The sequence below is a fragment of the Mesoplodon densirostris genome, chromosome 3, assembly GCF_025265405.1.
Source record: "Mesoplodon densirostris isolate mMesDen1 chromosome 3, mMesDen1 primary haplotype, whole genome shotgun sequence".
NCBI lineage: Eukaryota > Metazoa > Chordata > Mammalia > Artiodactyla > Ziphiidae > Mesoplodon > Mesoplodon densirostris.
In genome coordinates, this window is record NC_082663.1 from 140,515,138 (window position 1) to 140,532,178 (window position 17,041).

General features: G+C 51.1%; 1 protein-coding gene across 1 annotated transcript in view; it reads left to right on the forward strand.

Moving 5' to 3' along the window:
* MYO9B (myosin IXB) overlaps window positions 1–17,041 on the forward strand; it is an 88,261-nt gene that overhangs the window by 50,897 nt on the left and 20,323 nt on the right. The window contains exons 7-16 of the mRNA XM_060093842.1: window positions 424–553; window positions 3,684–3,773; window positions 5,120–5,236; window positions 5,594–5,728; window positions 7,779–7,900; window positions 9,921–10,062; window positions 10,758–10,962; window positions 11,974–12,052; window positions 14,523–14,636; window positions 16,148–16,187. Coding sequence (XP_059949825.1) covers window positions 424–553; window positions 3,684–3,773; window positions 5,120–5,236; window positions 5,594–5,728; window positions 7,779–7,900; window positions 9,921–10,062; window positions 10,758–10,962; window positions 11,974–12,052; window positions 14,523–14,636; window positions 16,148–16,187 — 1,174 coding nt within the window. The remainder of the gene's footprint in view (window positions 1–423; window positions 554–3,683; window positions 3,774–5,119; window positions 5,237–5,593; window positions 5,729–7,778; window positions 7,901–9,920; window positions 10,063–10,757; window positions 10,963–11,973; window positions 12,053–14,522; window positions 14,637–16,147; window positions 16,188–17,041) is intronic.

Genomic DNA, 17,041 nt, shown 5'->3' on the forward strand with positions numbered 1-17,041 from the left:
TCTGTGGGGCTGGTTCCAGGGCCTGAAATGTTCTATTCCTTGGTCTGAGTGCCAGTTACAGGTATCTGTACATTTTGTGACACTTCATCAAAACTCTATACTTGGGGAATTGTGTGCTTGTTTTTTTTTTTTTTTTTGGTATGCATGTTATGCCTCCATAAAAGGAAAAATTTTAAGCTCCCCCGCAACACCACTACCACCAAAAAAAAAAAAAAATAGAGATATGTGCCTCCCAAGTCCTAGTCCACAAAGAGAGTCCCCAGTGGAGGACTGGACATTTTCGGATTTCGTGTGTTCTGACTGGAATTGCTGGTTTTACGAATTCAGCCTCGTTCCCTGGAAACTGGGGCCCAGTTCGCTGGAAACTGTTGCTGTCTCATGACTAGGGAAGGTGCCCTGACCTAGGTTCCTTTTCTCCCCCAGGATCTTTTCCATCCTCTCGGCCATCCTGTACCTGGGCAACGTCACTTACAAGAAGAAAGCCACGGGCCGAGACGAAGGCTTGGAGGTTGGGCCCCCTGCGGCGCTGGACACACTGTCACAGCTCCTGAAGGTACTGGCCCCTGTCCTCAGCCACAGCGGCCACTGAGGCCCAGAACTTCCTTCACTGACTGCGCTTCTGTAAACTGGGGCCTGTCTGCCTGCTTCCTCCCACCACCATCTCTGCTGTGTCCCTTCCTCATTTCCTTTTTTTTTTTTTTTTTTAATTGAGGTATAATTAACATACGACATTAGGCTTCCCTGGTGGCGCAGTGGTTGAGAGTCCGCCTGCCGATGCAGGGGATGCGGGTTCGTGCCCCAGTCCGGGAGGATCCCACATGCCGCGGAGCGGCTGGGCCCATGAGCCCTGGCCGCTGAGCCTGCGCATCTGGAGCCTGTGCTCCGCAACGGGAGAGGCCACAACAGTGAGAGGCCCGTGTACCACACACACACACAAAAAAACATGACATTATTTTAGTTTCAGGTATACAACATAATGATTCGGTATCTGTATATGTTGCGAAATGATCACCACAGTAAGTCTAGTTACATTTGTCACCCTAAGTGGCTACAGGGTTTTCTTTTCTCTTGTGATGAGAACTTCTAAGGTCTACTCTCTTAGCAACTTTCAATTATGCAATACGGTAATGTTAGTCACAGTCGCCATGCTCTGCAACTACACTACATCCCCATGACTTATTTTATAACTGGAAGTTTGTGCCTTTTGACCACCTTCACACATTTTGCCCATCCTCCATCTCTGGCGGCCACCATTCTGTTCTCTGTATCTGTGAGCTTGGGGGGGAGTTGGGGGTTGCTTTTCGTTTTTTAAAATTCCATATATAAGTGAGAGATATTTTTCCATTATAGGTTATTAAAAGATATTGAGTATAGTTCCCCTTGCTATACGCTATACAGTTGGTTGTCCATTTTATATATAGTAGTGTGTATACTTTATTTTTTTATATAAATTTATTATTTTATTATTATTATTTTTTTTTGGCTGCGTTGGGTCTTCGTTGCTGCACATGGGCTTTTCTCTGGTTGCGGCGAGCGGGGGCTACTCTTCGTTGCGGTGCACGGGCTTCTCATTGCATTGGCTTCTCTTGTTGCGGAGCACGGGCTCTAGGCACGTGGACTTTAGTAGTGGCTCGTGGGCTCTAGAGTGCAGGCTCAGTAGTTGTGGTGCACGGACTTAGTTGCTCTGCAGCATGTGGGCTTTTCCCAGACCACGGCTCGAACCTGTGTCCCCTGCATTGGCAGGCGAATTCTTAACCACTGCACCACCAGGGAAGCCCCATAGTGTGTATACTTCAATCCCAAACACCTAATTTATCCCTCGCCCCACCCTTTCCCCTTTGGTAACCATAAGTTTGTTTTCTATGTCTGTGATTCTGTTTCCCTCTTGTAAGCAAGTTTGTATCATTTTTTAAATTATTTAAAAAAAATTTTTTTTTTGGTTGCATCGGTTTTTAGTTGCGGCACGTGGGATCTTCATTGCAGCATGCAGGTTCTTCCTTGTGGCGCATGGGCTTCTCTCTAGTTGTGGCGTGTGGGTTTTCTCTCTCTAGTTGTGGCGTTCAGGCTCAGTAGTTGTGGCTCATGGGCTTAGTTGCCCCATGGCATGTGGGATCTTAGTTCCCTGACCAGGGATCGAACCCGCGTCTCCTGCATTGGAAGGCAGATTCTTTACCACTGGACCACCAGGGAAGTCCCTGTATCCTTTTTTTTTAGATTCCACATATAAGCGATATCATATGATATTTATCTTTCTCTGTCTGACTTACTTCACTTAGAATGATAGTCTCTAAGTCCATCCATGTCGCTGCAAATGGCATTATTTCATTCTTTTTTATGGCTGAGTAATATTCAATTGTATATATGTGCCACGTCTTCTTTATCCATTCATCTGTTGACGGACACTTGGATTGCTTCCATGTCTCGGCTATTGTAAATAGTGCTGCTGTGAACATTGGCGTACAGGTATCTTTTTGACCCTTCCTCATTTCAGAAGGACTCCCTCTGGGGCTATCCCACCTCAACCCCTCACTTGAAAGGCTCTTCAAAATTATCGTTTATATATGTATATAAAACTGAATCACTTTGTTGTACACCTGAAACTAACATAATATTGTAAATCAACTATACTTCAATATTTTTAAAAAATCATCTCTTGATCAGTGAGGTCATCTTGTGATTGGACCATCCCCTCTTCCACTTGTCCTCAACCCCAGGAGCACTGGGCAGTGTCTGGTGTCATTTGGGGGGTACTACTGTCATCTGGTGAATAGAGGCCAGGGGTGCTGTTTAACATAATGGAATGCACAAGACAGTCCCCCTACAGCAAAGAATGACCCAGCCCCAAATACCTGTGGTGCTGAGGCTGTTTTCTAAGCATGCATTCCATCGGTGGCTCTTAAAGTGCACCTGCGTCAGGGAGCCCCAGCTCCTGTTGTGCTCATGAGGATGAATGAGCACGTCTGCTGGGAGACCGGGGCTGCTCTGCTACCCCAAAACTTGACTTCTCATGGATGGGACTCGGCAGTCGGGGAGAGCCAGGCCCCTTGCCCAGCCCCTGCACCCAGGCCAGGAACCCTCTCCAACAGCGAGAGCTTTAACACAGGTCGCTAGGCAGCACCTGGGCCCGAGGCCCGCAGTGACACCCAGGCCTGTGTGACCAAACTGTCAGGGCCATCGAGCAAGCCTGTGGGTGGGGTGATCATTTTGAGACACACCAGGCGTAGCACACACTGTGGATTGGCAGCCCTGAGGGTGGGTTTTGGGCCCACTTCCCGGCCCAGCTGCTGGGTGTCCTTCTCCCTCCCTCCCCACGCCTTGCCTCAGTGACACAAGGATCCAGTCCATGAGCTCTCCAACTTTCCTCCCCTTCTCTCTCTCTCTCTTTTTTTTGTTTTTTTAATTAATTAATTAATTATTTTAATTGAAGCAGAGTTGGTTTACAATGCTGTGTTAGTTTCTGGTGTATAGCAAAGTGATTCATATATATATGTGTTTGTGTGTGCATATGAATATATATTTAGATTCTTTCCCATTATAGGTTATTACAAGATACTGAATACAGTTCACTGTGCTATACAGTAGGACCTTGTGGTTTATCTATTTTATATAAAAATAGTAGTGTGTATCTGTTAATCCCAAGCTTCTAATTTATCCCTCCCCCCCACCCCTTGACCCTGAAACAGGTGAAGCGAGAAATCTTAGTGGAAGTTCTGACCAAAAGAAAAACAGTGACCTCCAATGACAAACTCATCCTTCCCTATAGTCTCAGCGAGGTGAGTGCCGCCCTGGGCTTCTGTGAGGTGCCAGGCCCGAAAATATGAGTGCTCAGGGCAGAGGGGGAGTCTTTGAGAGCAGCTGGCATGGGTAGTCTTTTTCCTGCCCTAAAGTGACAGCGGAGAACCCTGGTGACACTCTGGTTTTCATGTGAGCTCAGGTGTGGCACAAAGCAGCCTATACATCTCACAGGCCAGAGCCGGGGCCACGTGTGTGGTGTCTATGTCCAGCTGCTCAGCGGGCATGCTGGTTCTCACCAGCAGAGGATAGCCACCTGCGGCCCACAGGCCAAACTCGGCCCACTGCCTGCTTCTGTCAATAAAGCTTTATTTTCATACAGCCACGCCCATTCATTCACATGCTGCCCTCCTGCTGCAGCAGCAGAGCTGGCCCTTGACTCACCGGCCCTTGCCCGAAAAAGCTTGCCGACCCCAGGGCTTGAGCATGACCTTTACAACCGTGTTGTGTGGGTCCCTAAATCTTGATAAGGCACCTCTCCCTGGCCTTTGCCCCAGCCTCGATGTTTTCTCTGTGATGTGTTTTTCTTGTGTTTTTACACCTCTAGACTTATAGCTTGGGAAGCAGCAGGAAAGTACCTAGCCGCGGTGGGGGGTGGATTTTTAACTGGTGGTGGAAGCTGCTCAGGCATCTGAAGTGGGTACTGCAGACAGCTGGAGCCCCCATGGGCAAAGGCACCCAGCCGTGGTACGTGAAAGGTGCCGCAGGTCACTTGAGCCTGCAGCACGGCTGCTCCCCAGAGGCGCCAAGCTGAGCAGAAAAAGACCAGGTACAGGGCTGCGTCCTACACGGCTCCATTTCCACAAAACCAGAGGGACTCGTTCTAGATCTTGATAGCAGGCTAAGTGAGTCTTGTCACAACTTAGATCTGAGAACATACAAAGAAGGAATTCCTTGTATGTGAATTAGACCCCAACAAGCCTTTTTAAAAAGTGATAAAGACCATAGCTGCTTTTAGGCACCCAGTGGTGGGGCCCATGGTGCTCCCAGAACTGCAAGGGACCTGGCTTTGAACCCAGCCCAGCCTCCTGGTTCGTTCTCCCATGGTGCCCTCCCTGAGCCTGCGTTCCCACCCCAGCAGTCCCCAGGGTGCTCTGAGGCCAGCCGGCCCATGAGAAAGACTTGGCCAAACCGCAGGCTGCCAGGTCAGGGCTTCACGCTTCATGCTTGGGTGGGCCAGGGCATCCAAGCTGACGGGACAGCATGCAAAGTGAGAAGAGGGCTTGTCAGATGAGTTGGGTGTTTCAAGTCACCACTTCAATCTCCCTGTGCATACAGACCTCAGGGCCTGCCCCGCCAAGGTGTGACACCCCCTCTGTGCCCACAGGCCATCACCGCCCGCGACTCCATGGCTAAGTCACTATACAGCGCCCTGTTCGATTGGATCGTGCTGCGGATCAACCACGCCCTCCTCAACAAGAAGGACATGGAAGAGTCCGTCTCGGTGAGGACCACACACCCTCGGCAGGCAACCCATGACATCAGCTGCAGTCGGTCGGGCACAGGCCAGTTCTTCCCAGGGCAGGGCCAGGGAACCAACGGGATGCAATTCTCAGGGCCCAGCACAGAATGAAAACCCAGGACTCCGGGCTTGCACTGCAGGGGGTACCGGTTCAGTCCCTGGTCGAGGAGCTAATATCCTGCATGCCATGCAGCGCGGCCCAAAACAAAACAAAAACCAAAAATCAGAAAACCATAGTGCTCCTTGTTTAATACTACAGGTTCTAAGGCCCTCACCACCAGACAGGTTGCCCCTGAGGGAGGGCCCACCAGTAATAACCATTCTCTCTGTCTCCCCCAGTGCTTGTCCATCGGAGTCCTCGACATCTTTGGGTTTGAAGACTTTGAGAGGAACAGTTTTGAACAGTTCTGCATCAACTACGCCAACGAGCAGCTCCAGTATTACTTCAACCAGCACATTTTCAAACTGGAGCAGGTAAGGAAATACCATCTTATTCACCCATCCCACCCAAGGAGGAACAGAACTGGGATCTCCCTTGGGAACTGGTTTGTCATCAAACCCACCCCAGAATTTTTCTCTGCAAAAAAAGGGAGAGTCTGGGAACATTCCCACCCAGCCCAGGATGAGACAACTGGCAGGGATATTTGGGGCCACAGCTCAATTTTGTACCTTCTCTCTGCTCAGACATGAAAGTCCTTTTGGTGGGAAAGAAACTGAGTTGCCTTGTAAGGATTTGCTTCAGTCAACAATAAAGATATCCTGTCTTACGCGTCTTCTCACTGAGAAATAACCAGCCGTCTTTACCCAAGTATCATCCTTCCCATGATTGATTCTGATGGGGAAAGAAAACTGATGGGTTTATAGAGATGTTTAGCTAATTTTACTATTACGTCTTTTGGCTGAAACTCACATTTCTCACTTGAAATATGGCTGGTCCGAATTGAGTTGTGCAGGAAATGCAAAATACATAGCGAATTGCAAAGACATAGCTTGGGGGCAAAAAGGGAATGTAAAATGTCTTGTTGATAATTTTTTATGTCAATTACATGTTGACATACATCATACACCTTGGGTATGTTGGGTTAAATTAAGTATATTGTTAAAGTTAACTTCACCTGTTTCTTTTCACATTTTTAAACATGGCTGATAGAAATTCGAAATCACATGGGTCTCTCACATTATATGACTATCGGACATTGCAGTTCCAGAGCAGGGGCCGCCCAAAGTTATTGGCACGTGGCCACGCTCATTTGTTGACATAGCATCTGTGGCTGCTTTCACGCTACAACAGCAAAGCTGAGTCATCGTGTAGACACCATCTAACTTATAAAGCCTAACATATTTCCCATCTGGCCCTTTACAAAGAAAGCTTGCTGACCCCTGGGGGGTTTTACGTGTGATTTTCAGCACTTTGCTGTGATACAGTAAATCCCGTACATTACGAATGAGTTCCATTCCGAGGGCGCGTTTGTAAGTACAATTTGTTCGTAAGTCCAACAAAGTTAGCCTAGGTATGCAACTAACACCGTTGGCTATATAGTACTGTACTGTAATAGGTTTATAATACTTTTCACACAAATAATACATAAAAAACAAACAGGGACTTCCCTGGTGGCGCGGCGGTTAAGAATCCACGTGCCAATGCAGGGGACACGGGTTCGGGCCCTGGTCTGGGAAGGTCCCACATGCCGTGGAGCAACTAAGCCTGTGCGCCACAACTACCGAACCTGTGCCCTGGAGCCCACGAGCCACAACTGCTGAGCCCACGTGCCACAACTACTGAAGCCCGCGCGCCTAGAGCCCGTGCTCTGCAATAAGAGAAGCCACCGCAATGAGAAGCCTGCGCACCGCACTGAAGAGTAGCCCCCGCTTATTGCAACTAGAGAAAGCCCATGCACAGCAACGAAGACCCAATGCAGCCAAAAATAAATTAATTAATTAAAAAAAAACACACAAAAAAAATAAAGAAAACATTTTTAATCTTACAGTACAGTCCCTTGAAAAGTACAGTAGTATAGTACCACAGCTGGCATACAGGCGCTGGCATCGAGTGAACAGGAAAGAAGGGTTACTGACTGGAGGAGGGAGAGGAGGTGGGAGATGGTAGAGCTGAAGGATCGTCAGCAGTAGGAGACGGAGGGCAAGCTGCACAACGACTTGTAGAGGATGCACGCATGTGACAATGTACGCCAGACACGTGAACTAACTTAAGTGATTGGATATGCAAATGCACATTTGCATCTTTGCAAGTTCGCAACTTGAAGGTTCGTATGTAGGGGACTTACTGTAGATGTTTGAGAATGTGTGTTCCTGTGGCTAACTGTTCATTTATTGAATAATTTTATATTTTTATTGTTATATTCCTATTGGTACATTAATGTGCATTCTATGTTATTTGCACATTTATATTTAAATATGTACAAGCATGCATAAGTAAAATATGTTTTTTATATGACGTGTGCTACGTAAATATTAACATGTCCATGAAATGATGAACTTACCGGATACCCCTCGAACCCTGCAGGAGGAGTACCAGAGCGAAGGGATCTCCTGGCACAACATCGACTACACAGACAACGTTGGCTGCATCCATCTGATCAGCAAGAAGCCCACTGGCCTCTTCTATCTCCTGGATGAAGAGAGCAAGTGAGTGTCCACGGCCCAGTGCATCCGCAGACCCGGGCACCATTCCAGCTCTGCAGCCCCAGAGCCTTACCCCAAATCCATACCATCCCAAGAACTTCCAAGTTGCTCAGACTCACGCGGCCACAAATCCTGACCTCACGTTGGCAAAATACAGTACCATCCACCACAGAAATATTAACACTCGAGATAGCTATGAACTTGGAAACACACCCTCCTGGGAGTCCTCAGGAAAGTATTGTGGGACCTGAATCTAGAAACTGAGCATGGGCTTGGTGCGTCCTTGCAAAGGGCAGGGCGTGGAATCTGGCCCAGATGCGAGACTCTCCACCAAGCCTGCCGCCCCTCGTCCACAGGACACGATGAAGGCTGGAGGAGCTATTTTTAAGGTGCTTCATGCTTGGTCACCCAGCCAGAGTTCCTGAAATTGCAGACAGCCTAAACCAACAGAAATGTATTCTCTCACAATTCTGGAGACTAGAAGTCCAAAATCAGTATTGGTGGGCTGAAATCAAAGTGTGGGAAGGGCCACCCTCCCTCCAAAGGCTCTAGGGGAGGATGCTTCTTTGCATCTTCCAGCTTCTGGGATCCAGGTGTTCTTGGCTTGTGGCTGTATCACTCCAATCAATCTCTGCCTCTGTAGTCACATCATCTTCTCTCTTTCTGTCTCATCCCCTCTTAGAAGGACTCCAGTCCTATTAGATTAGTGCCAGCCCTAATGACCTCCCTTTTATTTTTTTTTGGCCATACCACCACGCAGCTTGTGGGATCTTAGTTCCCCGACCAGGGATTGAACCCCGGGCCCTCGGTAGTGAAAGCTCCGAGACCTAACCACTGGACTGCCAGGGAATTTCCCCCTGATGACCTCATCTTAACTTGATTACATCTAAGGTCACATTCACAGGTTCTGGGGGTCCAAATGTGGACAGTCTTTTTATCAACCACTTTATCAGGCCCCTTGTTTGCTGCTGAAGTCCCCTCAGGGCTGGTGTGAATCAGGCGTACCTCCTGTCTCAGACCAAGTCCCGTCCAGGACAGGACACATCCATCCTAGGCCGGGATCTGGGGAGAGAATGTTCAGACAAGGGAAGAGGCAGGGTGCTAGGAAGGGCTAAATCATCACTCCCAGGAAACTCCCAGAGCCGAATCTGGGGGAAGCGTGCAAGACAGGGCGGGGCTGAGCAGGGTCGGATTTGTCTTTGTTGAAAATCTTGCTATAAAAAAAAAAAGAAAAGAAAAGAAACTCTTGCTATTTTAGTTCATCATGGAGTTGGGGGAATGGGGGCAAGGCCGGAGAAGGCATTGAATTGAATTTTCTAAAATAGCGTGTTAAAATGTTATTTATTTCCACAACTGAGTGAATGGATTTCTCACGCTCCACACCCTGGCCCTGCCAATGATGTGCCTTGTAGCTACAGAATCTCCTCCTCTTCCCCCTGTTAAGCCATGGAGCCAGGCATCGGGGATTTGGAGGCACGTCTTTCTGCCCGTGTTTTGCGGTGAGGCTGGGCAGAGGCTGGGAATGCCAAAGCTGGCTCTGGCATTTCCTTCCTGGGAGGCCAAAATAGCCAGGTACAACGGCTCCCTTATTCTGCCCCCAGCCCCCCTCCCTGCTTCATCCCGTTCTCCCAGCCCCTCCCTCTAACAGAGGAACACGGGCAAGACCCACTCCCAAGACACAGCACCCAGGTGCAGATGGACCTGAGACCAGAAGTCACCCTGTCCTGGGATTATTCCAGGAGCTGCCCATGGTAGGCCCAGGTCCCAGTCTTGCCTGGACCGCACATGCGCGTGAGCACTGGGCTGCTCTGCCTGTTCCAAGTTTGCTCCGCAGCCCCAAGTGCATCACTTTGCTCGCGGCCTCTTCAAGCCCGGTGGCAGGTTCCCGGCCCTCGGCCCCGTGCTCAGCCTGCAGGAGCCCAAGCACCCGCCCACCTCGTCCACGGAGGGCCCGTGACCTGCAACAAAGAGTGGGTGACCGGCCGCAGTTCCTGCAGTTAAAGGTCTTACATCCTCTTCCCAGCTTTCCCCATGCCACGAGCCAAACCCTGCTGGCCAAGTTCAAACAGCAGCATGAGGACAACAGATACTTCCTTGGCACCCCCGTCATGGAGCCGGCGTTCATCATTCAGCACTTTGCAGGGAAAGTGAAATATCAGATCAAGGTACGCAGCCATCCGCTCCCATCATCAGTCAAGTCACGCTCTGCCTGGGTGGCGGGAAGGGGACCATGTCGGTACCCTGGAGGCCCCTTCCCTCTGGCACTTGCTCTGTCCCTCCTCTTTTTTTTTTCTTTTTAAACTTTTTTTTTAATACATTTATTTATTTATTTATTTATTTTTGGCTGCATTGGGTCTTCATTGCTGCACACAGGCTCTCTCTAGTTGAGGTGAGCGAGGGCTACTGTTCGTTGCGGTGTGCGGGCTTCTTATTGCGGTGGCTTCTCTTGTAGCGGAGCACGGGCTCTAGGCGCACAGGCTTCAGTAGTCGTGGCTCGCGGGCTCTAGAGCGCAGGCTCAGTAGTTGTGGCGCACGGGCTTAGTTGCTCCGCGGCATGTGGAGTTTTCCTGGGCCAGGGCTCGAACCCGCGTCCCCTGCATTGGCAGGCAGATTCTTAACCACTGCAGCACCCGGGAAGCCCTGTCCCTCCTCTTTATTGCTTTTGCTGGGCAAGGTTCCAGGGCTCTCGGACCCAGTGTCAAACCCCTGGCTCTACTGTCAAGGGCTCCACGGCAGGAGCCACCTCTCTGTTGTTGAGATGCACTGCCCACTAGCCCTTCCTGTGCTGGCCCCCAGGGCCTCAACCGGCACTGGCAAGGGACCACCCGCCTCCATCATCCCTCCTGCTACCCCCCACCAGGACTTCCGGGAGAAGAACATGGACTACATGCGGCCGGACATAGTGGCCCTCCTGCGGGGCAGCGACAGCTCCTACGTTCGGGAGCTCATCGGCATGGACCCCGTGGCCGTGTTCCGCTGGGCAGTGCTCCGGGCTGCCATCCAGGCCATGGCCGTGCTCCGGGAGGCCGGGCGCCTGCGGGCCGAGAGGGCTGAAAAGGCTGCAGGTAGGAGGGTCCCCATGTCGCTGTTGAGAAGAGGGCGCTCATAGTCCATTGCAAAGTGTAAAATTTCATTTCATTTAGCACATTTCCAAGGTTGTACAACCAGCACTTCTATCTGGCTCCCCAAACTCTTTTTTTTTTCTTTTCCATTATAGTTTATTGTACGATATTGAATATAGTTCCCAGTGCTATACAGTAGGACTTTGTTGTTTATTTTATATATAATAGTTTGTATCTGCTAATCCCAAACTCCTAATTTATCCCTCCCGCCACCCTTTTCCTTTGGTAACCATAGGTTTGTTTTCTATGTCTATGAGTCTGTTTAGTAAATAAGTTCATTTGTACTGTTTTTCAGATGAGACATATAAGTGATAGCATATAAAATTTGTCTTTCTCTGTCTGACTCACTTCATTTAGTATGATAATTTCTAGGTCCATCCATGTTCTGCAGATGGCATTGTTTCATTCTTTTTTAGGGCTGAGTAATATTCCATTGTGTAAATATACCACATCTTCTTTATCCATTCATCTGTTGATGGACATTTAGGTTGCTTTCATGCCTTGGCTATTGTAAATTAGCTCCCAAGGTCTTTTATTGTCCCAAATGGAAAGTCTGTAGCGGGGTGTGTAATTTAACCTCATCCGCACAAGGCAGGAAGGTGTGTCACCACTTTTCTGTGAGGATAACCTGAGGCCCAGAAGAGCTGAGTGGCTCCCCCAGCGTCACTCAGCTCCAGATACCAACCACGGCATGCCGTTTTAGGAAGGGTGTCGATCAAAGGAGGACCAAAAGGTTAAAGCCTTTATGAGAAGTAGGAAATAGATGGTGCTGTTTTGTGGAGAATGGAACATTTCACTGTTCCCCGTTCTGCCCAAATTTGAGTGTCAGGCCCTTTTTTTTTTTTTTTAAACGAGCTCAAGTCAGGATCACCGCCTGCATGGAAAAGTTACAAAGCCCTTCAGCTGCAGGCGACCCCCACCCCACAAACTTCATCTGCTCTGTGTCCCCAGCAGGTCTGGGCTGCTCCGGTGCCCGAGGTCACCTGGGAGAGCTGCAGAGAGGAGCCAGCACCCCGTCGGAAAAACTGTACCGGTGAGCGAGACCTTGATTTATCCCAAGTGAAGCCAGTAGTCAGCGGCATTGTTTAAAATGGCGCCAGAAACCCGACACTCTGAACCCAGGTCGGGGTTGACCAGAATAAGGAACACAGCAGCCGCTTGAACCAGAAAGACCCAGAAGTAACGGCATCTGGTGGCCGCATTTCTGCGAGGCAGGCCTCGTGCATCATCTGCGTTAAAGGGGATGTGGGCGGCTCAGTTTACAAAGGATCTTTTCATGGCCGGTCATGACCGTTGGTGGGTGGGGCCAAAGGGCTGCTGGTCTCACAGAGCAACAAGCTTGATTTAAGAGCACTTCCGCCCTTAGCCTGCCTGGGGTGTCCCGAGAGCCGATCAGCTAAGTTCCTTCACTCTCAGTCAGAAACACAGATACACCGTTGCCTATAACGTGACACAGGGTGTCTTGTGGCCACCTAGCAATGGCCAAGGGTCCTCCACGTACCCCAGTTGCTACTGAGTGTAAAAGTGAGCAGGCTTGTGCTTCCAGGATTAAAAAAGGCTACACTGGACAGACATCTGAGGCCATGACAAAGCCAGGGGAGGGACCCTTCTGGCAGCCTGAGAGAGGCAGGCTGCATTGAGAAGGGACCACTTGGGCCAGACAAGGCAGGCAGGGTGTGCTAGCCATGGGGGCAGCATGTGCAAACGCCCTGGGGCAGCTGAGTCCCCAACCTCTTTCTCAAGACTCAACAAATTCCCCAGGAGCCAATCACTAAATTTCGAAACATGAAAAAGTCATTTTATTTTTGAACACTTTATAATAAAAACTCCTTCAGGAGATTCACAAACGCATATGTGTGGAGGTAGAGCTAGCACCTAGGTAAGTGACCACATGTCGTTTGTCTGAAAGCAGCGTGTCATTTTCCTGCTTTTAAAAAGGTGCATTTTTAAATCAGCTTTTTCACCCAAAAGGAGGCAAGAGAAAAAAAAAAAAAAACACGTCCCAGTAAAGTGGCCCCTGACCCACTTGGTCACCCCAGGGCCTGGCCCCCGGGCTGTGAATCCTGCCCCAAGAGCGCATTTAGTTTATACAGATTCTCCCTTTCAGCTGCTCAATGCTAGATTTCTCATTTGACGGCTCTGAGGAGTTCGATATTAACGCTTTTGAGGACATCATTGCTTTCTATGAAAGCAAGAAGTAAGTAGAAGCAAGGGCCTTCGAACCCAAGACCAGGGAGGCACACCCAGAGGAGCCGTCATCCGAGGTGCTCAGCGCAGCATCCAGAGCAAGAGAGGGGATCGGCGAGCCGAGGGACACTCTCGCCAGCTTTGGCCATGTCAGGGAGGTGTGGGGCTGAAGCCAAGGGCCTCGTTGTCATCAGGAGCTCTGGCCGCTGCACTGACCGCTCAGGGTGTGGAGGTGAAACGTGACCCCTCTGTTGTCTTTGCTCTGTGCCTCCCTGGAGGGTGAGGGAGCAGAGGTAAGTGTGGCCATTCCGGCCCTGGGCATGGTGCATGGATCACAGACGAGGGGCTGCCGATCGGGGTCTTCCCAGGCCAACTGCTCAGAGCTTAAACATGTATTTAAAATAACTGGAACGAGGAATTTTTACAAAAGAGAGAAAGTCCCAGCTCATCCTGCAGCCATCACTACCTCATTTCTAGAAGTTCTATCCAAAACATTTATCATCTAGACATTTTTCACAAATGTCCATTTTCAGAGCATTCAATTTTTGTCTCTAAGCCATTCTCATTCTCACATCTAAAATGTATGCTCAGCCCTGAACCCACGGCAACTGAACAAAAGAAAGCTAATAAGGTTGAATTTGGGGGTGGTAAGGATCTTCAACTAGGGTTTCTCACCCTTGGCACTCTGCTGGGTCACCCTGTGGTAGGGCCGTCCTGTGCACTGCAAGGAATTGAGAGGCATCCCTGGCCTCCACCCTCCAGATGCAAGTAGCGCCGCCTCCCCTAGTCAGGACAGCCACGCATGGGGGATGGGGGGCAGGGGGCGGCATCGCCCCAGGTTGATAATCCGTGTGTGAATTCCAGTTTGTTCTTCCCAAGGCATTTCTTGAAGCCCACAAGGAGGCAGCCCACAGAACCATCAAGAGAAACTAATCTGCTGCTTCCCACAGAGACCTCCCCGGTCTTCTGTTTTCAGTAGCCCCTTGATACTTTTTACAGACTCCGAAAGGCTCTTAAATGTGAGGCCTTTTCCAGCGATCCGAGGTGCCATGTTGCAAACTCTGTTCAGCCGGAAGTGGCCCCAGCCCCCTGCCTCCCGGGAGGGCGGAGCCTCCTTGGGGTGGGCTGCTGCTCCCGGCTGAACCCCTCTTCTTGGTGCAGGAGGGAGTGGCAGCAGTGTTCAGGCTTCCCCCAGCTGCATGTTTTGGCTCCAGTGGCCTGGGGACGGTCCCGACCGTGCCAGGGACCCTGAGGTGGCGGGCCCGCTGCTCTAACTTGGTCTTCTCTCTATCACTGCACCCCTCCCCCCCACCCAGCGATTTGCATGACCAAATCATCAAGACCATCAAAGGATTGCCCTGGCAGGGTGACGACCCCCGTAGGCTTCTCCAGTCCCTCAGTCGGCTCCAGAAACCCCGCACCTTCATCCTGTGAGTCCCCCCTGAGGCTGTGGGCACCCCCCGCTCCCCCACAAGTGCAACGACCGCCTCCCCACTCTGGACCCCCGGCCCGGCCCACGTGGGCTTCCTGTAACTCTGAATCAGCCACTCTAAACGCTGCGCTGTCTTGTGGTTCTGTTCTCACACCAGCCGTCGCTAAGTGGTCCTCGTAATACTCCCTCCCCGGTGTCTGCGCTGTGACCCAAATCCTTGCCAGCTCCCCAGTGCCCAGCACAGCTTCACAGGAATGCTCCTCTACGAAGCATCTGATTTTCTGCCCCCAAATGTGCAGAGCAAGGCTTGCTTCCCCTTGCCCCACCCCCACCTTTGCCACCGTGAGCTTATAAAGAAGTCGTCAGAAGCGGGGTGTGCGATTTTGCAGGCCTCCACACATCCCGTGACCCTGCTTTGTGGGCGTGCCACGCATCCCGTGACCCTGCTTTGTGGGCGTGATGTGATAAAAAGGGCTAGAAACCACACAGACTAGGTTTGGACCTCCCACTAACTCACTGCATGACCTGAGTGCTCTGAGCATTTGGCCTCTGTCTGTAAAGCAGGGGTGATGATTTTCATACCCACATACCAGGTGGGCAGCAGCCTCAACCAGTGGGCACAAGCAACCGCTCGGGGCTCAGGCCAGCAGAGAGCAAAGCTTGTGCCTGCCATGGAGCCTGTTTGCAAAGTCATTTTTATTATGCCTTATTCCACCCCACCGGGATTAACATGAAACCTGACACACAGAGAACCTCACAGCCGAGCATCTTGCAAATCTGTGGGGAACCATTTCCTCAGTGGGTCTTAAAAACAGGCCAAGCTGTAAGTTTTTTAAAAAATCTTTCTCTCCTCTGCAAGATTCCATAAAGTGTCTAAGAGTGTAGGGGTCATCCCCCCTCCCTTGGCCAAAAGATCAGCTTTCATTTTTAACCTTCTGCCAGTTCGAGTCCAAAGGCTCCCCTACCCAGGCCCCAGCTCAGTTCTTTGCGAGATAGACCCCTGCCCTGCTGCCGGGGCGGGGGCGGAAGGGTCTCTGTGGACCGGCTTGATGTTTGCCAACGCGTAGCAAATAGAGCTGGGACACCTGGTAGGCGTCAGAGCCTCGCGGGATCCCCCGAAGCCCCATTTGGGGCATCCCACCATCGTCCTGTGAGATCCCAACTCCCCCATAGCCAGCCCTGTGCTCTGCCCTGTAGATGACCAGCTGCCCCTTCTGCTCCCAGACGTCCAAGTGGCCCCCAGGCTAGGTGCTCCTGCCACCCCAGGGGCAGCCGCTGGCCCAGTGAGGCCGGTGTGCACAGTCACAGGAGCGACAGGCCCCCACACATGTGCAGGGGAGCCCACCAGGTCCCCGGTGAGGCGGCGGCCTCGTTGCACTTGTGCCTCTGGACTCTCTTCCTCTCTCTGTTCTTACTCCATCTAACCCGCAAGGTGTGGCTTGCTGAACTAACCCAGATCCAGACATCATGTTCCTTCTGTTCACAAAATCATTTTTAATATTTTGACAGGAAAAGTAAAGGTATCAAACAAAAGCAGATCATTCCAAAGGTAAACACGTGCGACACCGTCTGACACTGCCTTGCAAGGGCCTGGCTCAAGTTTTTCTGGAAAACTGGGGCGGGGGGGCGGGAGGTGACTTTTAACTTCTCAAGCTTCTTTGATTCCTTCCCTTTCCTATCACCTCCCCCTTCCCCTCTAGAAAACAGTGTCTCCTGTTGAAATGATACAGAGGTGTCTTTGTTTGGGTTTCCTAGAGGCAGGGCCTGTGATGGGGATCTCTGCACAAGTGGTGTTTAAGGGGGAGCTCCCAGGAGAAACCCGAAGCGGGGGAGGGAGGGGGAAGCAGTCTGGGCAGGGTCAGGACCGAGCCAGGAGGTGGGCTCAGCCTGATCCCCCGGGGAGCCCAGGAGTGTTTACCACAGAGCTTATCTCGCCAAGAGGCAATGAATGGGACCCTTCTGTCATATCCCCACATCAGGGGTCTTTAGCTGCGAGCCACCTCCAGAGGGCAGGATGGCTGCAGCACCTCGTGGGCGTCCAGGGAGAGGAGGCCCTTCAGCCAGGGTGGTCCTGTCAGGAAGGGGGCAGCTGTGCACCGCTGGCAGCCAAGACCCCAGCAGTCGGCCTTGGGTCAAGTGCACCCAGATGCTCTGTCTAGTCTCTACGTACAGCGTGCAGACGGAGAGTATAAAGCAACCCCTCAGTCTGGCCAACAGGTGGGACAGCGCTAGTCCCCCTCGTCAGCGACAGTAAGGGTTGGCCCATGAGGGAGGGCTGGCCGGATGAGCACACATGGAAACACGGGGTGCTTGGCATTCCTTGAGCTGCGAGGAAGGAAACCAGCACTCCGTAGCTCTTGGCTTCTGGGCACTCCGGCCACAAGAGGCTGTAATCAGCCCTCC